The sequence below is a fragment of the Scyliorhinus canicula genome, chromosome 3, assembly GCF_902713615.1.
Source record: "Scyliorhinus canicula chromosome 3, sScyCan1.1, whole genome shotgun sequence".
In the NCBI taxonomy this organism is placed as follows: domain Eukaryota; kingdom Metazoa; phylum Chordata; class Chondrichthyes; order Carcharhiniformes; family Scyliorhinidae; genus Scyliorhinus; species Scyliorhinus canicula.
In genome coordinates, this window is record NC_052148.1 from 84,403,977 (window position 1) to 84,431,633 (window position 27,657).

The following is a 27,657-nucleotide window of genomic DNA, read 5'->3' on the forward strand; positions in this document are numbered from 1 at the left end:
CGCTTAAAAACATCTTCAGTTGCCAGGCTCTTTAGCGCTGATTCAGGCCCCAGCGTTTACACTGCCAGCTGGGCTGGGTATTGCTTTCAATTTGCGCCGGCAGAGTGCTGACTCATTTGCTTGTCCTGAATCACGGAAAGGATATCCCCCCCAATTGAGATGCGAACCGCAGGCTATTCAGTCCCAGCATGACCACTTAGTTTCCCAAATGGGGTATCCAGCCCCTTATAAAAGCAAATTACTGCGGATGCTGGAATCTGAAACGAAAGGGAAAATGCTGGAAAATCTCATCAAGTCTGGCAGCAGCTTTAGGGAGAGAAAAGAGCCAACGTTTCGAGTCCGATGACGCTTTGCGCTTTCACAAAGAGTCATCGGACTCGAAACGTTAGCTCTTTTCTCTCCCTACAGATGCTGCCAGACTTGCTGAGATTTTCCAGCATTTTCCCTTTCGATCCAGCCCCTTATGTTCTTACTGAAACAGATTGTTGAAATGGATTCCTGGGCGTGAACCTAATTGTGTCATCAGGGAGAGCCTGGAAACATCGCAATGGGAAATCTCGTTGCCGCAAATCTGTTTTTTACCTCTTACGAGAGTTAGCGGCCATTACAGGACTTACGCAAATGGCTCAGAATTGCATCCGTTGGGCCGTTGGGGATGATTTTGAGCCCGCATTCTCCATCCTTGAGATGGCAGCACCATCTTTGCCAGTGGCGATGCCCATGAGGGCTATGTAGATAAGGTTAGATGAACAAAGGCAGGAAGAGGCTTGTGTGGAGAATAAACATGGTTGGTCAGAATGACCCCTTTCTGCAAAGGCGACCAAAAGATCTGCCGGCGGCCAATGGCGAGCCGCCTCCTTTGGGGGGCAGAAACCCTGCCAGTGTTTGAAATAGCATGTCCAAGAAGTTTGAGACTTTTTTCACCTTTCCAAGATCAAAGATGTATGTTGGTATCTTTTCTAGAACTGGAGGTGGGCTGTACGGCATTGACAGTATGCCTGACCTGCGAAAGAAAAAGCCAATCCCTCTTGTTAGTGATCTGGTAAGTCATCTTTTTACCCTTCTAATTAATGGTTTGTATGTTGCAGAATGTTTAGTTTTTGTGACTGATATTTATGATGGTCCGTGCTTTGTTTTTCTTTGCTGCTTTACACTCAACTGTTCACCAAACGCGAGATCAGAATTCTGAGATAACAGGAATAATTTACTTGACATTAGCTCAGACTTTTGTCCATTTATTTGTGAGCAGGCAGCTGAAGGGGTGCCTCGTACATGATGGAAAGATTGCAGAGCAGGAAATGCTCTCTAGTTGTGAATAGTGTGCTGGGGCATCTGACATAGCATACTGGTTTCTGTTCATGATTTCTCTTTTATGGTGGTGACTTTATTCAATTTTCCAAAACCGAATCATTTGTTATCCTTTCAGCTACTTGAGACCAATCAGTTTCAAACTATCCCTGGTATAAAAGTTCATATTTGGCATCTACTTCAGTACCTGTGGGGTTACTGTCATTTCTTTGTTGCTATTTGATATATATTCTTCTACCTGTTTCTGTAATGCTACGCTGAGCTTACTGTTGCTCAACTGCGTTTTTTAATGCAGCTTAATGGTAATCTGAAGATGTTTAACAGATTGTATTAATTTAATAATTAATACAATCCTCTGAAGTTTCTGTACATTAAAAAAAAGTCCTTGCTGGTTAAGTGATTGAAATGATGCTGATCACGAGAAGAAATAGCCTTTCCATCTTGCGATTTCAGTGAAATAAAAGTCAATTATTTGGTTTTCAGTTTCTTGTGAAGGTGATTTTTTTCTTAAAGGAAAGGAATGATCTATAATTCACTTTTTAAAATCCACCGAATTTAGGAACATTAGTCCATAGATTGTAAAATCCGTCCGGTTGTCACGCAATCGCCCAAACCAACCCTATTCTCTCAGAGTGGGTTAGGTTGAAAATGGGGCTATAGTTTCTGAACTGGGTCCATTTTAGAAGTGAAGTGTTAATAATATGACTTGATTGTTGTTAGCACAGAAGAATTGAACTCTGCAATAACGCATTGTAATTTTTTTGTATGCAAACATCCCTTTTGTGCAGGCCATGGTAAGTGGTACTATAATATCCCCAATAAACAAAAAGGAGCTTTATGCTTGTTGACCTCAAACCTTCCACTTTCTTGTTGCATCATACTTTACAGCATTTCCATGATAGCTTCCACTCCTGCATATTGAAAATGTTAAAATATAGAAGACATGAACCTCATATATATACAAAGCTGATTTCTGTAAAGGATTCATAGGTAGAATTTTATTGATACACCATAGTGTCAGTATGTTTCACATTAGTGCTAGTTACTAGTATAGAAACAAAGCAATAATTTCAACTTATCCCTCATTAACAGTATTTTAGGTTTACCACAGGAACCCATGAATTACCTCTATATTTCTGCCCAGAATCACATGTAACATGGGCACAATCTAATTGTGTTGCTTAAAAGATTGTGGAGTTTTGAACATGAATGAGTTACATGTGTAACTATAATGCATTAAAATCTTCATAATCATTTATAGCCATTGATCCTTCTACCAGACGCATGGCTGTCCATAAAACCGGTCACACCCTTGGGTTTCAGGGCCTCATTTTTGAGTTTCCTGCAATTATGCCAGCTCAGAGGTTCTCTTAATATTACAACCAGAATTTCAGGTGCGGAAGAAACTTGTCATTGTTTTAGTTGTATTGTTTTTTTCTATTATTTAAAAAAAATAATAAGACCTGCACTGTAGTTTTTTTTCTTTTTTTTTTAAATTTTAGATTACCCAATTATTTTTTCCAATTAAGGGGGCAATTTAGTGTGGCCAGTCCACCTACTCTGCATATTTTTGGGTTGTGGGGGCGAAACCCACGCAGACACGGGGAGAATGTGCAAACTCCACACGGACAGTGACCCAGAGCCGGGATCGAACCTGGGACCTCAGCGCCGTGAGGCAGCTGTGCTAACCACTAGGCCACCGTGCTGCCCTGACCTGCACTGTAGTTTATATTTCATTTCATTTATTTTTCTGGAAAAAGTATAAAGCTCCTTGAAAGTTGAAAAGCTTCCCAATTGCAAATTCTTAAACATGGGTTGTCAATGTGCATGACTGATAGTTGAATTAAAGCAATTGTTCTTAATTACACCAATAATGTAAACATTTTCTCAGTCACTTCTGTATTCAAAGAGTATCCTTTACAACAATCATTTATCTATAAGGTTCATTCTTTTAATGGTAAAGGTCAAACACGTGGATTTTTCCCCCTTAAATTTACAATTTTCAGTTTAGATGTATGTGGTTATTGATTTATATTATGCAACTCCACAATTAATTTAATGATTTCATTCTGCTTCATGTTTTTTTATTATTATGTTAAAGAACTGAATTGATCATAAATGTATAATATTACTCTTGGTTTCATATTATAGTCACTTGTTCAGTCAAGGAAAGCTGGCATTACCTCTGCAATGGCTACTCGCACCTCCCTAAAAGATGAAGAGCTGGTAAGAAGAATGCATATGAAGAAGACTCCCTCTGTTAGTGTTTTTTTAATGATAAAAACAGAAAATGCTGGAAATGCTCAACGGGTCTGGTAGCATCTTTGAAGAGAAACAGATAAAGGGCTGGATTTTCACTCTCAAGACGAGTAGTTTGAGTTGGGAAATTTCCTATTTTCGTGCATCCACCAAAGGAAAAAGTGCCACGAATGATCAGATTTTCATTCCGGGAGGCACGGGTGTGGAATGCAGTCAGGACCACTGTCCTGGACCTGTCCAATACTGAGGTAGACTATTTAAAGGTCCGTTTCTGTTCCCTGGGACATTGTTGTAATTATTTTATGAAATATTAGGCCCTCACACCCCTTTCCACCCCCCGCCCCCCACCTAATCCCTGCAACTCCCTTTCTAACTTGATGCCTATTCAAGAAGATAAATACCCTCTGATCAGTGACTCTGCAGCACTTTCATTATAAGAGTGCAATTGCAACATGACAAGTATGCATTGGCAGTTGGCATTGCAAATATGAGTTTAGGAATTTCGAACAGAAAAAGTTGTTAGGAGGATCATCCAGATTTTTAATCATGTTTGCATTTGTCTCTACAGAAAAATCACGTTTATAAAAAGACCCTCCAAGCCTTAATCTACCCTATCTCTTGTACCACACCCCACAATTTTGAGGTCTGGACTGCCACCACGCCTACGTACTGCTATGAATGTGAGGGATTACTATGGGGTATTGCTCGTCAGGGAATGCGGTGCACTGAATGTGGGGTAAAATGTCATGAAAAGTGCCAAGACCTACTAAATGCAGACTGTTTACAACGTAAGTTTGTTTCCTGAGTGTTTACTTGTTTTGTACCATGTTTCCATTCATTTGAAATATTAACCTACTTTAATTTGCAGTCCAGTAATCTCCATAATTAGAGCTCTGCTGAGTGCATCCGTTGTGACTCTGACCGTGTTACAATATTCCCCTCATCCTTAACCCGCTGCAGACTTGGACATAGTTGACCATATTATGTCCAACTTCCTTTGTCCAACTTGATGGGTTTGTTCTTCCTCAATGCTGCAACTTGGTGATCTGATTGTAAACAAACCACCTGCTGCAATGAATAGTTTATCTTCCCACTGTCGTACTATTCCCTCCAGAGTCCCCCAGCTATCGATCTATGGCCTTCTCCCCTTTTTGTCCACATGTTGCCCCTTGGTGACATCATCCAAAGACCCGAGGGCAACATCTACTGTCATGCAAACGATGCTATGTTCTACTTTTCCACCGCCCCTTTCAAGCCCTTTAATACATCTGTGTTGTCAGACTGCTTGTCCAACAGCAGTAGGGGCAGCACGGTAGCATTGTGGATAGCACAATCGCTTCACAGCTCCAGTGTCCCAGGTTCGATTCCGGCTTGGGTCACTGTCTGTGCGGAGTCTGCACATCCTCCCCGTGTCTGCGTGGGTTTTCTCCGGGTGCTCTGGTTTCTTCCCACAGTCCAAAAGATGTGCAGGTTAGGTGGATTGGCCATGATAAATTGCCCTCAGTGTCCAAAATTGCCCTTAGTGTTGGGTGAGGTTACTGGGTTATGGGGATAGGGTGGAGGTGTTAACCTTGGGTAGGGTGCTCTTTCCAGGAGCCGGTGCAGACTCAATGGGCCGAATGGCCTCCTTCTGCACTGTAAATTCTATGTATCTATGTATCCAGTCTCGGATGAGCTGCAGTTTATTCCATTTGGCCATTGGAAAGGTATAAACCATCATCACCAACCAGAAATGTCATGCCCTGCCATTGATTTCATTCTCCTCCCTGTCTACTGTCACGTGCTGAACCAGACAATTCATAACCTCGGCATCCTATTTGACACTAAGCTGATGTTCCAAACCCAATCATCCCCATTACAAAGATTTCCTTCTTCCACCTTGGTTAACTTCGCTTGTCCGCTGCATCCTCAATCATTTGCTTCTGAAACCTGCTCCATCTCCTTATCACTCCAAACTAGATAATTCCAATGCTCTCCTGGCTGACTTCCAATACTCTGTACATTCTGTGAACTTTAGATCACCCAAAATGGCGCACCAACTCCCACTCTCCCATCATTCCTGTCCATGCTGACCTACTGGACCTAGATTCCTAATCACTTAATGCCTCCAATTTAAGATTCTCATTCTCCTATTTCAATCTCATTATGGTTTTTCTCCTTATTACTTTCTCCAGCCTACAATTTCTGCCCCACTCCCAATACAAACTGTCTATTTCTCTGACATTAGCCTCTTGTGCATCCCTACCTCCCTACACCAACCTTTGACAACTGCATGTTTAACTGCCTATAGCCTCTGCAGTTTCTCAGTTTTGGCTCAGATCAAGTATAGTAGTACACCCAGTGTGTATATTGTGGTGTAGAGTGTGTATAATTCCATCCCTAATCACCTTGGCTTCCACTACTCCTAAAAAGCCACTTCTAACCAAAAGTTTAGTTACACATAATAATGTCTCATCCTTTGTCTCAAAATCTATTGCTGATTTTAATTCTACAAAGCACTTTGTGACATTTTGCTTTATTAAAGATACTAGATAAATGCATATTGCTGCTCTCAGTCCATTCTGTCCTTGTATATGCCGGGCAGCAAGCTGGAAGCCTTTCTAGAGATGTTCTAAAAGACTAACAAAAAGAAATGGAAAATTATGGTGGGAAGGGAAATCTTTTCTACACAGGTGAAAAGTTTAGAATTGAGTTAATTTCTGATTCAATAGTTTACAATCTGTAAAAATAAATTAGCCTGATGTGTTTATCCTAGCCTAGCATATATAAAATAACAAACTTTTCAAGCTGAACAACATTGCAAATTTAGTATTTATTTCCCACTTTTCACAACCACTTTTACAGTTTACAGCAATTCTTCCTGTAAACAGGTGCAGCTGAGAAAAGCTCCAAACACGGTGCAGAAGACAGAACACAAAATATTATCATGGCAATGAAAGATAGGATGAAGATCCGAGAACGGAACAAGCCAGAAATCTTTGAGCTGATCCGAGATGTCTTTGGAGTGCTAAAGGTTGCGCATGCACAGCAGATGAAGACCATCAAGCAAAGTGTACTTGATGGAACATCAAAGTGGTCAGCAAAGATTACTATAAATGGTACAGTGTAAAAGTTATCAATCTCTTGCATTTGATGTGCTAGGATCTGTAAACAACAAATATTCTGCCCGTTTTTGTGAGGGTCACGAAGAATGCAGCACGAGTTTGTAGAGTCAAAAGAAAATAACTTTAGTTGCAATTATTTATAGAGCAGCAGTAGTACTTCACCCCTGCTTCACTCCTCCAGCTGGTACCACACTGGCCAGCTCTGTTTACGTAGATGAAACTGCTAATGGTTTCCCCGCCCCCCCCCCTCATTGGGGGAACTCATACGCCCGAAGATATCTAAAATAAAAATTGAAAATGCAAGGAAAACTCAGCCTGACTGGCAGCATTTGTGGAAAGAGAAACAGAGTTAGAGTTTTGAGTCCATTATGACTCTTCTTTGAAATAATGTTATGCTGTGTTAATGTTATATTGGTCAGGATAACGTGGACCATGTATATATCATGCAGAACTCTGAATTGGAAAGAAGTATAGGTGTTATAGTATATCCGTCTCTAAAGGTTAATGGCCAGTGGCATTAGGATATAGCAAAACCAAATGTACTATTGCGGCAAATTTCTCAGACAAAAGGTTCCGAGGAGGATCAATGGATTGATGATCAGATTTAAAGTCTTTGGTCACCCTCTTTAGTGAGCTAGATCTTTTTACCCTCAAAGCAGTCTTCAGGAGATTTGATTGAGGTATTTATATAATGAATGGACTACAGTGTGGCTATGTGGATATACTACTTCAATGGTAGGGAGAACCAGAGGACATAATTACAGGTTTAGAAGCATAAAACTAGATGTCAAGATTTTATTTTCTTCTGCAGAGGGTCACCTTTGAAACAAGCACCGGTTCATGCAGTGAGTGAAAAATACCTTCAAAAGGGTGTTGTCTAAGTTCTTGGATGTGACTGATTTAATTGTGTGCAAGAAGTGTTGGGTGTTGGATCATGTGTCTTATTGTTAGTGTTGTCTCTTGCTACTTGTTATTGCATTTCAGGGTCTGAGAAGAATTTCCTAGTCTTTCCCACTATTCATCTTTTTTCTATCTCTCCCAGGTTGTGGTTGGCTGGGGGGCATTGGTGATCATAATATTGTATCCTTAACATTGTACAGACTTGATGAGTCAGCTGACCTTCTTGTCTTTTAGTATGTTTGTTTATTCCATTCTCACCCATCAGTACTAAAAGTAGATTAATCATTCATTGCTGCTTGTGGGAACTTGCTGAATGCACTGGTTAAGTTTCTTGATTACGGATCAGGGTCTGTACTTCAACAAAGTAATTATTTTCCTATAAGGCACTCAGAAATGTCCAGATCATTTATTCAGGCACTGGGTAAACTTAAATTCCTTCATTTGTTCAACTTCATTGTAATTCATTCTGAAATTCATTTTTATAAGATGTTCATTTTGCTATAACCTATACTTATTTTCATGGCATGAATCCGCAAGGAGGGTTCGCAATAATTCTCCCAAAGGTTTGGAGCATGATATGCATGACAAAGGCGAGTAGGACTAATTTGTTGAAAATAAATCGGTTAAGAATCAAAAATATTTTTTTCAGACTAATTAGAATTACCCCATGTTCCTAATTTATTTCCAGCTTCAAATGTCATTGGCGTTATGAGAACTGCACTTCCCTCATGAGAGAGCGGAGGTCAGAAACCCCCAACAGACATCGGAGCTTTTGAGTATGCATAGACTGGGAACAGACTGTACATGCGCAGTTCTGCATTTCTTTTTAGTTCTTTGGGCCCAATGCACCGTGCAGGAAGGGAAATGGCTCTAAAAGCTGTGTTATGTGACCGGGTGTAGAGCCACATTCCTGGCGAGTGTGCCAGGCAGGGGACAGAAAGAGGCCTGAAAGGGAGATGTCCCAAAAGAAGAGTTCCAACATGAGACACAGACAGGAAGAAGCCCCAGTTGAGTTAAAATTAGATAAAGTGCTGCAGTTAACAGACTTTAAATGATGATTGCTCGGGTAAAGCCGTTGTAATTAAAATGGACTCATGAGAAACTCTGATAATTGAAGAAGGCTCAGGAGAAACCCCAAAGATCCAAAAAGGCAGCAGAAGGTTGATGAATTTGTGCTGCGAGCCATTCGAGTAAAACTACCTCGTTGGATAAGTAGCATTCTGCTTGACGTAGCTGAAGATCTGAAATTGTGTTTGTGAGTGGTGTGAATCTAGGGGAAAGGAATCTCAGGAGACAAGCTTGAAACCCTACATGTTGGACCTTGGTGAAACCATCTGAGTTAGAACAACCTTTGGGGAAAATTCCCAAGTTAGATCTTCGAAGGTGAAGACTGGAATTCCTGCAAGAGAAAGAGAGTTTCATTGACTCATAATGTTTACTCTTGTCTGAGTGGTTTGTTGAGAAATTCATGGACTCTGTCTTTGTTGTATCTGCCATCGCACAATAGTCAGTTGGTTTAAACGTGATGAAATCATTAAGAACCTGTAACCTTGGAAGTCATTCTAATCTAAGCCTTTATTTATTAAGTTTTTTAAAAAAACTTGCAAATCTATTTAGAGTGTGATAAAGCTTCTATTTCCAATTCTTTGCAGTGGTATGTGCTCAGGGACTTCAAGCAAAGGATAAAACTGGCTCCAGTGATCCATATGTCACTGTTCAGGTTGGCAAAACCAAGAAGAGAACAAAGACTATCTATGGAAATCTGAATCCTGTGTGGGAGGAGAAGTTTTATTTGTAAGTTTTCTGCTTCTGAATTTTTAAAAATCAATTTGAAGTTGATTATTTTTGGTCATTGATGCTTGAGTTTATATTAATTTTTTTTTAAAAGTCTCAAATACCTTGGGTCTTGGAATATGTAAGTAATAGTTATACATTTGACATAACTTTGTTTTTTTTACATTAGTTTCATTTGAACATGCCAATTCCATCATTATCCAGGCTGCTATCTGATTTCATGAGAGGTTTGGCAGTCAGTGCCCATATTTGATATCAGTGTTGCTTTCAGGAACTTCATGACAAGTGGACCTATAAAGATTGTAGCAGGGATAATTTAAACTCTTTGCCTTCAGGAACATAAAAAGGAGTAAGCATTCAGTCCGTGAATTGAATACATTGCTGATCTGTATCCATGACATCTGAATCGCCATCCATTATACACCCCTATTGGAAAGGGAAATCAGACTGGGTGTATAAGGCCAGTCAATATTATCAGTTCGATAGCATTGTCAAAAAGTTAATTTATTTTTGTGCTTTGATGCCATCTTGGGAGCATATAGAACATTTCTTAACTTTACAAGGATGTGCTCTGTAATAAATATTCAGAGTTTTATTAATTCTTCAGATCCAGTTTTATCCCCCAAACACCACTCATGTCCTGTAGAATAGTTTCAAACTTCTCCCATTTTATTCCTTCCTTTTTAATTCTTGTGTTAAAAACGCCAAAACTAGATTCAGGTGAGGATGATGAGATCCAAGATTGAACAGTTGACCTCTGGGTTGGGGGTAGAAATTCCCATGGCTTTTTCTGGGTAGACTGATTGCCTTATACAGGGGTTGTGCATCCCTTCGTCTAAATGCTTGGGGCTGAAAGTATCTTGGATTCTGGAATGTTTTGAATTTTGGGAAAACCTGTAAAATTAAATAATGCGGTAGCTCATCTAGGTGCCTCATGATCAGCAGAAGCACAATAATCACATTGAGTAGTGCACTAATATCTGGCTATGGAGAATGCTGAAAACAACATTTTGGTGTAAAAACAGCCGCACCTCGGGCTTGTAACGGTCTGTGGCACGTTGGGACCTGCGCAATTTAATGTTTTTTAATTCATTTTTAATTTCATGTTGCCCTGTAGTTCAGTCAATGGCTCAATCTTGCTCTTATGTCTCATAATCCTCACCTGAACCGAGTTTAGTATTCTAAGCGGAAGAATGAAAAAGTAAGGAATAAAATGGAAGAAGTTTGAAATTGAACTTGCAGTTTAAAGTAATAGCAATGTTGTACATGCTATACCAAGCCCGTGAAGCTTTGGAATCTGGCAAGTGAACACGTTACTGAATCACCATGATAACACGTATGTAGTAATCCACGGGAGGCAGGAGTTCCGTCACCACACCAATATATATTTACAACAACGATATTACAGGAGCAGCTATAAACAGTGCTGCTAGCAGTCCAGTCAGCTTAAGACTGCTCACAAAGCCTACACAGGTGATTATATGGGCCCCCTCAATGAGCTATCATTGAGGGAGCTCATACTCCAATTGGCCAACCAATAAAGCCAATTAGAGTTCATATACATTTTCTGCTTTTGAATTCTGACTCTGCAAATTGTACCATCCACATTAGGTTTTACTTTCTGTTCTTTGTTTCGGCACAACTATATCATCTGTCAGCTCTCATTTTGTTTGATGCTTTCAGCCTGACACAAAGAAGACTGTTCATGCTTTGATAATCTTGCACTTAAAAATAGCCTGATACAATGCATTTAATTTGCATGATTCACTCAGCCTATTATTACTTTATAATGATTGCTACATTGTATGGCAGCATGTTGATAGTCACTGTGATACTATGCACTCTAGTTTTAATTTTGTTCTTTCCTTTTTGAGAAAGATGCTATATAGAAATGGTGCACATTTGCCTTTGGACTTACGGATAGCTTCCACTCTGATTTAGGATCAAAGTTATAAATCATTTGGATGACCAGTTTAGTGCGAGCCTGGAGGAGCAGTGTAATTCCAACACCACTGCGGTGAGGAATTTGCTCCAACAAGAAAAGGGTAGATCCATTGAGTTTTCATCCCATTTAATTAAGAATTCCAACTGACATGCTTTCCATTTTGGGCTTTAAGTTACACTTGCATTAAAGAAAGCGAAGAGTGGACTGTTCCAGAAATATTGATTGCCCTTGGAAGAGGACATGGTGAGCACTCTGGGTTTGGGGTAGAAATTACTATGGCTTTTTCTGGACAGACTGGTTGTCTATATCACAATAAGAAGTTTTACAACACCAGGTTAAAGTCCAACAGGTTTGTTTCAAACACGAGCTTTCGGAGCACTGCTCCTTCCTCAGATGATTCACCTGAGGAAAGAGCAGTGCTCCGAAAGCTCGGGCGCGATTCTCCGCCCCCCACACGCTGGGTGGGAGAATAGCAGGAGGGCCTCCCGACATTTTTCACGCCCTCCCGCTATTCTCTCTCTCTCCCCCCCCCCCTCCCCCCCCCCCTCCCCCCCCCCCCCCCCCCCCCCCCCCCCCCCCCACCACCACCACCACACCGCCTGACCCACGGCACGAATCGGCACTCGCCGTTTTTTTTCAATAAACAATTTTATTGAGGTAGTTTTTGGCTTTATAAACAGTTACAGACATCATCAGAAAGAAAGCAAAAAAGGCAAAAATGTGCAAACATCCACGTACTTTCAATACTTCCATCATAACATATTGCACAAGCCCGCTTCTCTCCCACCGGTACTACCCGCCATATTTTTCCTCCTACTCTACTCTACCTCCCCCCCCTGCTGACGCTCACTCTCCCGCAAAGAAGTCAATAAATGGTTGCCACCTCCGGGCGACCCCCTGTTCAGATCCCCTCAAGGCGAACTTAATTTTTTCCATACCCAGGAAACTCGAGATGTCCGCAAGCCACCACTCAGTCTTCGGGGGCTTTGAGTCCCTCCACGCCAATAGTATACGTCGCCGGGCTATCAGGGAAGCAAAGGCCAAAACATCGGCCTCTTTCTCCCCCTGGACCCCCGGGTCTTCCGAAACCCCAAAAATTGCCACCCCTGGACTCATCACCACCCTTGTTTTTAGCACCCAGGACATGACCCCCGCAAAACCCTCCCAGTACCCCCTAAGCTTAGGGAATGCCCAAAACATGTGAATGTGGTTCGCTGGTCCTCCCGCGCACCTAGCGCATTTGTCCTCTATCCCGAAGAATTTGCTCATCTGAGCCACCGTCATATGGGCCCGGTGAACGACCTTAAATTGAATCAGCCCGAGCCAGCACATGTCACGGTCGAATTTACCCTACTCAGGGCCTCTGCCCACAGCTCGTCCTCCATTTCCCCACCTAGCACCTCCTCCCATTTAAGTTTCAGTTCCTCTGTCTGGGACCCTTCCTCCCTCATGAGCACCTTATAAATACCCGAGACTCTACCCTCCCCTTCTTCCCTCCTAGAGACTATTCGGTCTAGGATCCCCATTGGCGGGAGGCGTGGGAAAGATGGGATCTGTCTACGAACAAAGTCCCGCAACTGTAGGTATCTAAAGTCATTTCCCCTTACCAACCCAAATTTCTCCTCCAAGCTCCTCAAACTCGCAAAGCTCCCTTCCAGGAACATATCACCCACCCTTCCCACCCCCACCCGCCGCCATACTCGGAACCCCCCATCCATAATCCCGGGGGCAAACCGATGGTTGTCGCAGATTGGCGCCCAGACAGACGCCCCCATCTCCCCTACATGCCTCCTCCACTGGCCCCATATCCGCAAGGTCGCCACCACTACCGGGCTGGTGGTGTACTTGCACTCGCCGTTTTTTACGACGAGCGGCGATTCTCCGAGGCCGAGCGGCCGGGCCTTCACGCCCGTTTGACCACGGCAGCAACCACACCTGGTCGCTGCATTTGTGGAACGGGCGCCGGATGCCCGTTTGGGGCATCCAGTGGCCCGATTGGGACGGGAGCACCGCGACTGTGCTCCGGAGGGGACAGGCCCACGATCGGTGCCCACCGATCGTCGGGCCTGCGTCCAAAATGGACGCACTCTTTCCCCTCCGCCGCCCAGCAAGATCAAGCCGCCACGTCTTGCGGGGCGGCTGAGGGAAAAGACGCCAACCGCGCATGCGTGGGTGGCGTTGTCCAACCTGCGCATGCGCAGCTGACGTCATCGGCCGCGTCATCCGGCGTGACGCTTGACGTGCGGCCGTGACGCACGGGGCCGCGCTCCTAGCACCGCCCGGGGGGGAGAATCGGCCCAGGAAGTGGCCGTGAAGGCTGCCGTGGGTCACGGCCTGTCCTGCGGCAGCCTTTACGATTCTCCGCATTTGCGGAGAATCTCGCCCCTCGTGTTTGAAACAAACCTATTGGACTTTAACCTGGTGTTGTAAAACTTCTAACTGTGCTCACCCCAGTCCAACACCGGCATCTCCACATCATGTCTGTATCATACACTATGTTTATAGGATTTTAATTTTTATCTATTTTTTTATTCATGTTTCACTTCACGTTGTCACAGTTAATGCAGAAGCCTCTTCCAATGTGCTGAGAGCTACACAGACATGGTGATTTTCTTATCCTTTAATTATCTGTGATTTGGCACTCTGAGTTGTTGTAATGCTGAAACCTCAACGCCATTGTAAATCCATATTGACTGGATTAATCAAATTGGCAAGGGTAACCTCGAGGGAGATTTCAGAGGGTGCATGAGGGATTGTTTCTTAGAGCAATAGGTTATGGAGCCAATCAGGGAGCAGGCTATTTTAGATTTAGTATTATGTAATGAAGACGAGTTGATCAGTAGTCTTGTCGTTAAAAATCCTCTTGGAAGGAGTGATCACAGCACGCTAGAATTTCACATTCAGATTGAACATGAGCCACGCTAGAGTTTTAGTATTGGGCCATGGTAATGGGCCTGAGGAAAGAGTTGGCCCAAGTAGACTGGGCACAAATAATTGAGGCTAGGACAGTTGAGGAACAATGGATTTTCAGGGAGATAATAAGCACCTCTCAATTAAAATATATTCTTGAGAGGAACAGAAATTGTAAAAGGGAGAAAAATGTTCCAAGGCTAAACAAGGAAGTTAAGGAGAACAGGAAGGCAAAAATTGGGGCATACGATACTGCAAAAGCTAGTGGTAAGCTGGAGGATTGGGAGAACTTTGGGGGTCAGCAAAAAGCTACTGAAAATAAAGTCAAGAAAGCTTAGATGAACTCCGAAAGGAAACTAGCAGAAAACATAAACACTGATACCAAGAGCTTCTCTAAGTATACAAAGAGGAAGAGATTAGCTAAAGTAAATGTTGATCCTTTAGAGGACAATACTGGTGAGGTAATAATGAGGAACACAGATGGCGGAGCCACTGAACCAATATTTTGCCTCTATCTTCACAGTAGAGGATATAAAAAAATTTCAAAGAACTGCAGTTAATGCCGAGGAGCTTAGTGCATCCGGCCGCAAACAGGACAGCTCTAACTTGGAAACATCAGTTTCTGCATTTTAAACCCCGATAACGGATCAACTCCAAGAAAAAAAGGGCGCAAAAGTTGAAGAATACAGAGCACTCCCTGGGACTGTTATGCCAGTAACCTATCAGACCTGGCAGAAACCGCTTAAAAACCCTGTCGAAAAAGTGGAGGGAACTCGAGACGCAGCCAAACCTGATAAAATGGCATCTGAGGGAAATGTTCAGACGGAGCAATTAATGGCATTTATTAAGGACAAACTCTGGCACAAGAGGAGAGAAATGCAAGTGGACTGGTCGAGGGCCATCGAGGGTACAGTAGCACTTCTGCAGGTAACAATGGACTGCGTGGAAAAGTGCCTTGAGGCACAAGGAGCAAAGCTGCGAGAAGTGGAGGCGGTGGTTCCTCATCAAAGTGATTGGATCATATCCCTGGAGGTGGGAACCCTGGGGGACCTATGTAAATCGTTCAAGGTGAAGTTTGAGGTACACGACAATAGGTCCAGAGGGCAGAACCTTTGAATTGTGGGGCTGCCAGAAGACGTGGAGAAGACGAGTGCCACAAAATATGTGACAAAAATATTGGTCGGGCTGGAGGAGCCAGGAGTGCTGGAAAGGACCCCAGAAGTGGATCGGGCACAGGTCCTTCAGGCAAAGGACGAGAGCATGGGAGCTGCCAAGGGCGATGATTGTGCGGATGCACAAATTTCTGGAAAAGGAAAAATCTTGTATTGGGCCAGGGAGAAGCGTGATTGCGAATGGGAAGGGTACCGGGTTCACATTTACCAGGATATAGGGACAGAACTGGCGAAGAGGCGTGCGGGCTGCAACGTGTTCAAGGCGGTACTATACCGGTAGAAAATTTGGTTTGGGTTATATACTCTGCGAAACTGTAGGTCACTTTTGAAGACTGAGAATACTACCTCAAAATGCCAGAAGAGGCAAACAAATATATAAGAGACCATAAGCTCAGGGAGATCTAAGAGTTGGTATAAAAGGAGGGCGCTGCATCTGAAAAGGTTGGAGGGTACAGTTTTTGTTTGTTATCGGCGCGTTGGGGAGTTCTTTTCATCTTGTTTGTCGTTGATTGTTGTTTCTTCAAGTTGTGTATTCTTTTTCAAGTTACTGGTTCAAAACCGGGCAGCACGGTAGCACAGTGGTTAGCACAGTTGCTTCACGGCTGCAGGGTCCCAGGTTCGATTCCCGGCTTGGGTCACTATCTGTGCGGAGTCTCCGTGCTCTTGTCGTGTCTGCGTGGGTTTCTTCCGGGTGCTCCGGTTTCCTCCCACAGTCCAAAGATGTGCAGGTTAGGTGGATTGACCATGATAAATTGTCCTTAGTGTCCAAAAAGATTGGCTGGGGTTACAGGGTTACTGGGTGGAGGCGTGGGCTTAAGTGGGGTGCTCTATCCAAGGACAGGTGCAGACTCGATGGGCAGCTTCGCCTCCTTCTACAATGCAAACTCTCTGATTCTATAAGATTGTAAGGGAGTATTTGGGTATTCGCCCCCCGCCCACCGTCTATTTTTTTTTGGAGGGGCGGACTGTAACTTTTCCCTCTTCCCACAACCCAAAGATGTGCAGGCTAGGTGGATTGGCCACGCTAAAAAATTGCCCCTTAATTGGAAAAAATGAATTGGGTACTCTCAATTTACTTTTTTAAAAAATTTATAAAAAGGAATCCAGCCAGATGTACTGACATTGATGACTCAACTTGATGGAATTGGCTGTCGGCCAGTGAGCTGCTTACTTTGCCGAGCTCTCAGCTGGCCATCTACGCTGATTGGTAGTCACTGTTCTGAAATGTTCCTTTTCTCTGCGAGACTGTTTACAAGTTAGTTTTGGTTTGAACTCAGCATAGATGGAAGCTCTTTGGAGTTTTGTATCTCCCTAAAAAGGCTAGAACTCTCTCTAACAGCTCGACTGGAGCTCACTCCAGGTCAACGGTGCAGCCAGATTTTCCCCTCTATCCAGCCTGTGAGTATTTTGTTTTGATCAAGAAGCCCTGGTCTCTCTCTTACCTGATGAATTCAGTCTAACGATTCAAGTCAAAGACCTTTCTCTCTCTACGCCAGATTGACCAGCAAAAGGTTCAGTCCAGCAACAGCTGCAGGCAGGCCCAGGTGTTTAAAGAACCCTCTTTAAAATCGGAGAATTTAACGACAGCGTCATCGGACCGCTAAGTGTAGCGATCCTCTGCCCTACAGGGGACCGGCACAGCACTGGAGCGACTAACGCCGCTCCAGCTGCCGATACCGGTGTCAAATGGGCAGCACGGGTCTGCGCTTGCACGCTGTGACCTGCATGCGCGCTTCGACCGGCGGGAACTTGCGCATGAGCGGTAGCTTCCTTCTTCGCGTCGGCCTCGACGCAACATGGCGTAGGGCGACAAGGGCTGGCGCAGAGTAAAAGAGGCCCCACCAGGAGAGGCCGGCCTGCCAATCGGTAGGCCCCGATCATGGGCCAGGCCACGGTGGAGGCACCCCCTGAAGTCAGATCTCCCCCCCCCCCCCCCCCCCACAGGATGGACGCCGAGGTCCTGCCGGGTAAGACCACATGTGAATGGCGCCAGCCGGTCTCGGGCTTCCTTGGCGGCCACTCGGCTCATCCCGGGCGGAGAATCGGCGGGGGTGGCCGCATAGAGTGGGTCCCGACCCAGCCCCGACCGCGCCGGTGCCAATGAAGCCGATTCCCCCTCACCGAAGAATCGGCAGACCGACGTCGCGCGAATCGCGCCCGGCCCGGCGATTCTCCAAACCGGCGCGGGCTGAGAGAATCCCGCCCTCTGTTTTTCATCAGTAAAGCTGGGGACATTCTGGAGGAGTTGGAAACAATTAAGAATTACACAGATCTGAGGTGGATCTTCTGCGTGAAGGCCCAGGTTAATAAAAGTGAAAGTGACTCCCCAGAGTGAATCCCAGTCTGGGGATTCAGACTGTATGTTCCAGCCAAACCGGTGCTTCTCCTCACTCCGCATCCTGGGAGAATAGTCAACTGAAAAAACAACATCCGAAGCAGAGTCATCTTCCATCTCGCATTAATCCTCTTTCATTTTTCCCATCCGCCTCCCCCTGCATGTGTATGTCTTGTGTGTGTTTACATGGAGGGTGGGACGGTAAAAGAGAAGTGGTAGATTCGCTGGCCATTATTCTGGTATAATTATTGCATGCCTTATCTCTATTGTTGTTATGAATAATCAGTTGTTATGTTTCACTCACAAATATGGTGCCTGTAAGTCATTGGAGCTGTCAAGGGCCAACGATCTCAGAAACATCATACAAACTTTTGGTTAATTTACTTGTGTTGGTGGACGGCACGGTGGCACAGTCGTTAGCACTGTTGTCTATAGCACTGAGGACTGGGTTCAATCCCGGCCCTGGGTCACTGACTGTGTGGAGTTTTCACATTCTCCCCGTGTCTGCGTGGGTTTCACCCCCACAACCAAAAGATGTGAAGGTTAGGTGGATTGGCCACACTAAATTGACCCTTAATTGGGAAAGCAATAATTCGGTACTCTAAATTTAAAAAAAAATAACTTGTGTTGGGATTCCGGGACATGTGGGGCTGGGATTGACCACGGACTAGCCCAGGGTGTTGTACCAACTGTGCCAACATCCACCGCACATTGGGGTAGGAAATTCCACAGATTCACAACTCTTTGGGAGAAGTGGTTTCTCCTCATCTCTGTTTTAAATTTGCTACCTCTTATCCTGAGACTATCACCTCTCCTTCTAGAGGAAGCATCCACTCCCCGTCTACTTTATCCATACCTTATATCATCATGTATGCCTCGATTTGATCTCCCCTTATTCTTTTAAACTCTCGAGAATATAGGCCTAAACTGTTCAATCTTTCTTCATAAGACAAACTCCTCATCTCTGTAATCAATCGAGTGAATCTCTTTTGAACTGCCTCCAATGCCACTACATCGTTCCTCAAATGAGGGAACCAAAACTATGCACAATATTCCAGGTGTGGTCTCACTAATGCCTTGTACCGTTGTAGCAACACTTACTTACCTTTATACTCTATTCCTTTAGTTATTAATGCCAATATTCCATTCACTTTCTTTATTACCTGCTGTACCTGCATGCTAGTTATGCATGAGATCGCTCTGCATCAGAGCACCCCAAAGTTTCTCCCCATTTAGATAATATGTTGCCTTTCCATTTTTTCGACCAAAATGGATGGCCTCACACTTACATTCTTTGAACTCCATCTTGACCCACTTACCCTACCTATCTCTATCCATTTGTAATATTCTTATTTCCTCATTGTAACTTACTGTCCCACCTATTTTAGTGTCATCTGCAAATTTGGCTATAAAAACTTTGAACTCTGTATCCAAGTAGTTTGTGTAGATTGTAAATAGTTAGGGCCCAAGGACCGAACCCTGTGGCACCCCACTAGTTACATCTTGCCATCCAGAAAAAGAGGCATTTATCCCGACTCTCTGTCTTCTGTCCGTCAACCAGTCTTCTACCCAAGCTAATAAATTACCCCTAACCCCATATGATCTAACTTTGTGTATTAACCTTCTGTGCGGCACCTTATCAAACACGTTCCAAAAGTCCAGATATTCTACACCTATAGGATCTCCATTATCCACTTGGCATGTTACATCATCAAAGAACTCCAGCAGATTAGTCAAACATAATTTACACTTCATAAAACCTTGCTGACTCTGATGGATTGCGTTTTGGCTTTCTAAATGTCCTGACATTACTTCCTTAATAATGGATTTCCAAACAACTAACTGGTCTGTAATTTCCTACATTCTGCCTCCCTCCCTTTTTGAATAAGGGCATTACATTAGCATGTTTCCAATCCACGGAAATCTTCCCGTTCTATGGGAATTTTGGAATATTGTAACTGATAGATCTACTATCTCTGCTGCCATTTCTTTTAACACTTTAGGATGTCGGCCATCAGGCCCTGGGGACTTGTCTGCCTTCAATCCAAATAGGGGTGGCATTCGTGTCCTCCACTGTGAAAACTGAGACAAAATATTGATTTAGCATCTCCGCCATTTCTGTGTTCCCCACTATTAACTCTCTGTTTTCATCTTCTAAGGCACCAACTTCCACTTTAGCGACACTTCCCTTTTACGTACTTACAGAAGCTTTTGCTATCCTTTTTGATAATTTGTGCTAGCTTTCTTTTGTAATTTACCTTATCTCTTTTTATTACTTTTTGTAGTAATTCTTTGTTTATGTTTGAAAGTTTCCCAGTCTTTCAGCCTGCCACTGGCTTTTGCAATATGGTATACATTAGTTTTTGTCTTTATATTCTCCTTAACTGTGGAGTCTTCACGTTCTCCCTGTGTCTGCGTGGGTTTTCTCCGGATGCTCCGGTTTCCTCCCACAAGTCCTGAAAGACGTGCTGTTAGGTGAATTGGATATTCTGAATTCTCCCTCTGTGTACTCAAACAGACGCCGGAATGTGGCAACTAGGGGCTTTTCACAGTAACTTCATTGCAGTGTTAATGTAAGCCTACTTGTGACAATAAAGATTATTAAAAAACAGACCTCTTTGCTTAGCCTGAATGTTTTTATTAACCCCTCTCTGGAATATATTTTAGTTATGAGGAATTGAGTATCTTTACGCCCTGAATTGGGATGTACATGATACTATGTACATGAAACGGCTGCTGGCAGCGATACTGGATCAAGACACCCACCAACTTATTATGGGATGAGACATGAATTGTGTGCTAGACCCAAGGGTAGATCTTTCTGGGCAAAGTTCACTAATCCAGGGGGTATGGCTCAGGCATTAACAGCTTTTATGGAGGAAATGGGGTACCAGACCCTTGGTGGTTTGGACACCCGGAGAAAAAGAGGTCTCTTTTTTTCTCTTCAGTACATAATGTATTTTCCAGGATTGACTATTTGTTACAAGTCGAGCGCTAGTGGCAGGGGTGAAGAAATCTGAGTACTCAGCAGTGGCCATTTCTGACCATGTCCCACATTGGGTGGACCTGGAGTTGGTGATAGATAAGGGACATCGAAAGGGGTGGCAGATGGATGTGGGTCTGCTGGCAGACATGGGGTTCTGTGCAAGGATCTCAGGGGCTATCTGAGATTATATCTTGAACATTGACAATGGGGAAGTCTCTCCCTCGACACTATGGGAAACGCTGAAGGTTGTAATTAGGGGAGAAATTATATCTTTCGAGGCCCATGTAGAGCTGGAGGCAAGGAGGGAATGAGAAAAACTAGACCGTAAGTATACGGAGAGTTAATCCCAGAACAATTAGTGGAGAGGAAAAAACAACAAATGCAGTTTAATCTAATCTCCACAGATAAGGCGCTATGACAGCTGAGGTGAGCTGGAGGGGTATTTACTGAACGTAGTATTTCCTTAAACAACTGCCACTGCTCACCAGCTGTCCTACCTTTTAGCCTTTCTGCCCACTCTACTCAGGCCAAAACTATCCTCATGCCTATGTAATTGCCTTTGTTTAATTCGAGAACGCTAGTAAGGGGCTCCACTTTCCGGCCCCCAAACTGAATTCTGAATTCTCTCACACTATGGGCACTATTCCCTCGAGGATCCTTAACTATGAGACCAACAATTAATTAATTAATCCCTCCTCATTGCACAACACCAAATCCAGAGTAGCCTGCTCCCTGGTTGGTTCCACAACATAACAATTCAGTAACAATTCAGTGAACTCTCCCTCGAGGCTACCCTTGCCAATTTGAGAAATTAGTGTATGTGCATATTAAAATTACCCATGATTATTGCTGTACCTTTCTTACAAGCCCACTTACTTTGCCTATCAATATTTCTTTGCAAACTGTTTATATCTCTCTCGCAACTTGGCTTGTCACCTTTTTGTGGGTGTACCTACACCATATGGCCTGCAGTTATTCAAGAAGACAGCTCACCACCACCTTCTCGAGGGTAATTCGGAATGGGCTAACCAGCGACGCCCACACTTCCTAACTGAATAACAAAAAACGGAGTACAGGAGGTATTGTGCCTGTGCTGACTTATTGAAAGAGTTATCAATTTAGTTTCGCTCTCCAACTCTTACCCCATAGCCCAGCTTTTTTTTTCCTTTTCAAGTATATATCCAATAATTCTTAGTCAAGTCAATTTAATGCAGCTAGTTAAATTTCACGTAAAATTGATTTAATGCCTCACAGTCGGAGCTTTTTCTTTACGTTTCAAAGGTTATGAAAATCTTCAGTTGAATATAGAAGATATTGTAAGTTTTCATCACTTTTTCCTCACCAGCTTTTCACTTTTACCTGTTCTCTTGAAAGCATATCCTCCACCCCCCGCCCCCCCCCCCCCCCCCCCCCCCCCCCACCCCCACTAACTTAGGGGCCTCACGGTAGCATGGTGGTTAGCATCAATGCTTCACAGCTCCAGGGTCCCAGGTTCGATTCCCGGCTGGGTCACTGTCTGTGTAGAGTCTGCACGTCCTCCCTGTGTGTGCGTGGGTTTCCTCCGGGTGCTCTGGTTTCCTCCCACGGTCCAAAGATGTGCGGGTTGGGTGGATTGGCCATGCTAAATTGCCCATAGTGTAAGGTTAATGGGGGGGATTGTTGGGTATGTGGGTTTAAGTAGGGTGATCATTGTTTGGCACAACATCGAGGGCTGAAGGGCCTGTTCTGTGCTGTACTGTTCTATGCTCTAACTACCAGAGAAGACATTACAACAAAGGCCAAATTCCATGATTTCTTGACATTCAATTACATTTCCAGTGGGGGTAGATGGTTAGTGATTAATATTAATATCTCCTCCCTTATTTAGGATGTTTTGGTTAGAATTTAGCCATCCTTTGTTTGGAATTAACTCTCTGACTGGTTGTTAAACTGGTACCTCTGCTGTGTGCACATCTTTTCTTTTCACTGAATAAACTCACTGAAGAGCCAGAAAAATGATTGTTGAACCATATTGCAGGACAATGGCCTCGTGGCAGTGTCATAAATAGTGGGGGGATGGTTCAGTTGTACGGAAAATTGGAAAATCAAAGTTAAAGTAGAAGGTAGGAGTGCAGGTTAATGGTGAGTTGGATTGTTACCAGAAAATAAAAGGGAGGGATAGAACATGAGAAATAATATTGCACCAAGGAATCAGACGAGAGCAGGGAAATGTAAAGGCTTTGTGTCTGACAAGGATAGGTAAATTTGATAATAGAAGAAACTTAAAGGCTTTGTGTCTGAATGCACAAATCATTCTAAGAAAAATTAATGAGTTAATGCAACAAGAGACAAACTGGTATGATTTGGTGTCCATTACAGAGACGTGGTTACAAGGAGACGAAGTCTGGGAATTGAATATCCAAGGGTACTCAGTATTTCAGAAGATAGAAAGGTAAAGGATGTGGTGTAACTTTGCTGGTAAAGGAAGTTATCTGTGCTGCAGTGATGAATGATATAGGCACAACATCGAATCAGTCTGGGTAGAAATTAGAAGTAGGAAAGGAAAGAAGTACCTGGTGGGAGTAATCTATAGATCCCCAAACCGTAGTGGGGCACATTATAAGCCCAGGAAATATTGGACACTCGTAAGAAAGATACGACAATAATCATGGGTGATTTTAATATGCATATAGGTTGGATTAATCAAATTAGAAAGGGTAGCCTTGAGGGAGAGTTCATTGAATGTGTTAGAGCTTGTTTCTTGGAGAAATATGTTGTGGAACCAACCAGGAAGCAGGCTATTCTGCATTTGGTATTATGCAATGTGGAGGGATTCATTAATGATCTCATAGTTAAGGATCCTCTCCGGAAGAGTGATCACAGCATGATAGAATTTCAAATTCAGTTTGAGGGTGAGAAATTGGAGTCCGACACTAGCGTTCTGGAGTTAAACAAGGGTAATGGCATTGTCATGAGGACAGATTTGGCCTTAATGAACTGGGACAGGAAGACTAAAAGGTAGGATAGTTGATGAACAGTGGCAGTTGTTTAAGGAGATATTCAATTTATCCGAACTAAAATATATTCCGGAGAGGAAGAAAGACTGTAAGAAAGAGAAAAAAATACATGACTGAGCAAAGAAGTAAAAGATAACATAAAGACAAAAACAAAGGAATACCATATTGGAAAGGCCAGTGCAGGTTGGAAGTTTTGGGAATATTTTTAAGATCAACAAAAGGTTACTAAAACAGTAATAAAAAGAGCAAAGATAAATTATGAAGGGAAACGAGTGCAAAATATGAAAAAAGATAGCAAAAACTTCTAAAAGTATATAAAAGGGGAGAGTGGCTAAAGTGAATGTTGGTCCCTTGGCGGATGAGACTGGGGAGCTAATAATGGGGAACACAGAAATGGTGGAGACGCTAAGTCAATATTTTGCTTCAGTTTTCACAGTGGACGACGCTTGTACCATCTCAATAGTAACAGGTAATTCAGAGGCAATAGAACAATCAGCACCAATAGGGAAATAGTACTCAACAGACTATTTGGATTGCAGGCAGACAAGTCCCCAGGGCCTGATGGCTTACATCCTAAGGTGTTGAAGGAAGTGGCAGATTAGATATAGATCCATTGGTTGTAATATTCCAAAATTCCCTGGATGTGGGAAATGTTCCAGTGGATTTGAAACATGCTAATGTAACACCCTTATTCAAAAAGGGAGGGAGGCAGAAAGTAGGAACCTATAGACCAGTTCGTTTAACATCTGTCATTGGGAAATTGTTACAATCCATTATTAAAGGAGTTACAATAGGACATTTAGAAAGTCAAACGCAATCCATCAGAGTCAGCATGGTTGTATGAAGGGTAAATCGTGTTTGACTAATTTGCCAGAGATCTTCAAAGATGTAACAAGCCAAGTAGAAAATGGACATCCTGTAAATGTAGTATATCTGGACTTCCAGAAGACATTTGATAAGGTGCCGCACAAGAAGTTAATACACTAGGAAACATCACATGGGATTAGGGGTAATTTATTGGATAGAAGACTGGTTAACCGACTGAAGGCAAGAGAGTCAGGATAAATGGATCTTTTTCTGGTTGGCAAGATGTAACTAATGGAGTGCCACAGGGTTCGGTCCTTGGGCCCCAACTATTTACAACATATATTAATGAGTTGGATGTAGGGATAGAGGGTGCAATAGCCATATTTGCAGATGACATTAAAATATGTGGGACAGTAAATTGCAATGAGAAAGTAAGAAATTTACAAATGGATAGAGATAGATTAGGTGAATGGGCCAAAATGTGGCAGATGGAGTTTAATGTGGCTAGTGTGAGGTTATCCATTTTCGTTGCAAAAATTGAAAGGCAACTTATTGTCCAAATGGCTAGAAGCTTCAGAGTGCCTCTGTGCAGAGAGATCTTGGGGTCCTCATGCATGAATCTCAGAAACGTACTATGCAGGTACAGCAGGTAATAAGGAAGGCAAATGGAATTTTGCTCTTGTAGTTAAAGTGATAGAGTATAAAATTAAGGAAGTGTTTCTGCAACTGTATAAGGCATTGGTGAGACCGCACCTGGAGGACTGTAATTTGGGGAGAGATATAGTTGCTATCGAGGCACTTCAGAGGAGGTTCACTAGATTGATTCCATCGATGAGCCGTTTGTCTTTTGAAGAGAGATTGAGAAGTTTAGGCCTATACTCTTTAGAGTTTGGAAGAATGAGAGGAGATTTAATTGAGGTATATAAGATGATAAAAGGTATTGACAAAGTAGATATAGAGCGGTGCTTCCTCATGCAGGGAAATCTAGAACAAGAGGTCATAATTTTAGGATAAGAGGTAGCAGATTTAAAACACAGATGAAGAGAAATTACTTCTGTCAAAGGGTAGTGAATCTGTGGAATTCACTACCCCAGAGTGCAGTGGATGCCGGAACTTTGTGTAAATTTGAGTAAATTTAAGGAGATAGACATTTTTAATTAGTAATGGGTTGAAGAGTAATGAAGAGTGGGCAGGAAAGTGGAGTTGAGACCGAGATGAGATCAACCATGATCGTATTGAATGGCGGAGCAGGCTCGAGGGGTTGAATTGTCCAATCCTGCTCCTAGTTCTTAGGTAATCTATAGGCACAAGCTAATGCTCTGGGGACAAGGATTCAAATTCCACCATGGCAGCCGGTGGAATTTAAATTCAGTTAATTTTTTTAAAATCTGGAATTGAAAGCTAAACTCAGTAATGGTGACCATGAAACTATCATTGTTTGTTGTAATAGCCCATCTGATTCACTAATGTTCTTTAGGGAAAGAAATTTGGGGTGGCACAGTGGTTAGTACTGCTGCCTCACAGCGCCAAGGACCCAAGTTCAATTTTGGCCTTGGGTGACAACCTGTGTATGGAGTTTGCAAGTTCTCCCCGTGTCTGCGTGGGTTCTCTCCGGGTGCTCCGGTTTCCCCCCACTGTCCAAAGATGTGCAGGTTAGGTGGATTTGCCATGCTAAATTGCTCCTTAGTGTCCAAAAGGTTAGGTGGGGTTATGGGGTTAGGGCAATGGCATGGGTCTAGATAGGGTGCTCTTCCAGAGGGTCAGTGCAGACTCGATAGGCTGAATGGCCTCCGTCTGTACTATGGATTCTATGGAAATCAGCTGCTCTTACCCTGTCTAGTCCACATGTCACTCTGGACCCACAGCAATGTGGCTGACTCTTAACTGCTCTCTGAAATGGCCTGGCAAGCTACTCTGTTCAAGGGCAATGCTGGCCTTCCAGAAACTCCCACATCCCATGAACAAATAAATGTCAAAAAATGGTTTGGTGTCACTGCAAATCCGCTACAAATGTAATTTTATTTTTTCCCCACAGTGAATGCCACAATTCCTCTGATCGAATCAAAGTAAGAGTGTGGGATGAGGATGATGACATTAAATCACGTGTTAAACAGAGGCTGAAACGAGAATCTGATGATTTCTTGGGACAAACTATTATTGAGGTTCGGACACTAAGTGGTGAAATGGATGTCTGGTATAATCTTGGTGAGTAAAAGAAGAATGAGAAATGGGATCACTTTCACATGTCAATTCCAACAATTTCAATCACGCTATCAAAACGCTAAATGTTTAAAGTTGGCATAGGAACTTTAATACCGCCTCACCGTAGCTTGATGCCACACAAAGATATTTGAAACAATGTGAACAGGAGGGCAAGGTGATGCAGCATCAAGAAATACCAATTAGAATGCTGTACGAATGGATGAACTGGAGGTTAAGGCCATGTCACTGAACTGAGATGTGTTAAGTTGAAAATCATTGACCCTCGTATGGGAATTATAAGCGTGTCAGCATAGAGAATTGGCAATGTCAGGGATCAGGTTGGCACAGGTGGGCTATGGTCCAGTTGGAGAATGAAAGTATCAGATGTATTGGAAGATTGGACTCATGACTGACAAATGATGAATGATTTAAATAAGTGCATTGTTAGCCTTATGGGCAAGCTGAACATTCATATCCCTTGAGGGAAAACATTAAAGAAGGTGGACAAAGAGAGAGATATGGGTATTCTCGTGCGTACATTCCTAAATTTAAAAATTCCATGCTGTGAAACAAAAGTGTGAGTGAAAAGGATGCATTCATAGGGCAGTTGACTGTAACACACAAAATAATGGGCACAATTCTCCCAAAAAAGTTCAAAGTGTGGTCTCTGGCAGGAAACAAGTTGTGATTCCCACCAGATGGTTCTACATGATCCCGAATGCAATCCGTCCTCATGTATAAATATTTTTGGAGCCAGCGGGGATTCGCACTGAAAATATGGTGTGTGGGGCCAAAGACGCCGGCAACACCGAATCCTCAAAGATCGGGGCTCCATTTTTAAAGGGGACCCCTATCTCAGAATAACCCTACAGGACCCCCCTTCTCTCCAGCAAAGACCCCCCCCCCTCTCATCAGCAAAGGCCCCCACCAATCGCTGGC

At 43.3% G+C, this 27,657-nt stretch overlaps 1 protein-coding gene across 20 annotated transcripts in view; it reads left to right on the plus strand.

The window, feature by feature from the left end:
• The window catches only part of LOC119962769 (protein unc-13 homolog B-like), a 746,238-nt gene that overhangs the window by 539,770 nt on the left and 178,811 nt on the right, over positions 1-27,657 (plus strand). For 14 of the 20 annotated variants that reach the window (XR_005459949.1, XM_038790824.1, XM_038790825.1 and 11 more), the window contains 7 exons: positions 964-1,042; positions 2,097-2,102; positions 3,460-3,534; positions 4,136-4,355; positions 6,438-6,665; positions 9,224-9,365; positions 26,552-26,721. Coding sequence is in view for 19 of the 20 variants with exons in the window: in XM_038790824.1 (XP_038646752.1) it covers positions 964-1,042; positions 2,097-2,102; positions 3,460-3,534; positions 4,136-4,355; positions 6,438-6,665; positions 9,224-9,365; positions 26,552-26,721 (920 nt within the window). In the remaining variant the exon portion in view is untranslated. The remainder of the gene's footprint in view (positions 1-963; positions 1,043-2,096; positions 2,103-3,459; positions 3,535-4,135; positions 4,356-6,437; positions 6,666-9,223; positions 9,366-26,551; positions 26,722-27,657) is intronic. The other 6 variants (XM_038790823.1, XM_038790822.1, XM_038790827.1 and 3 more) reach the window with 1 other exon arrangement.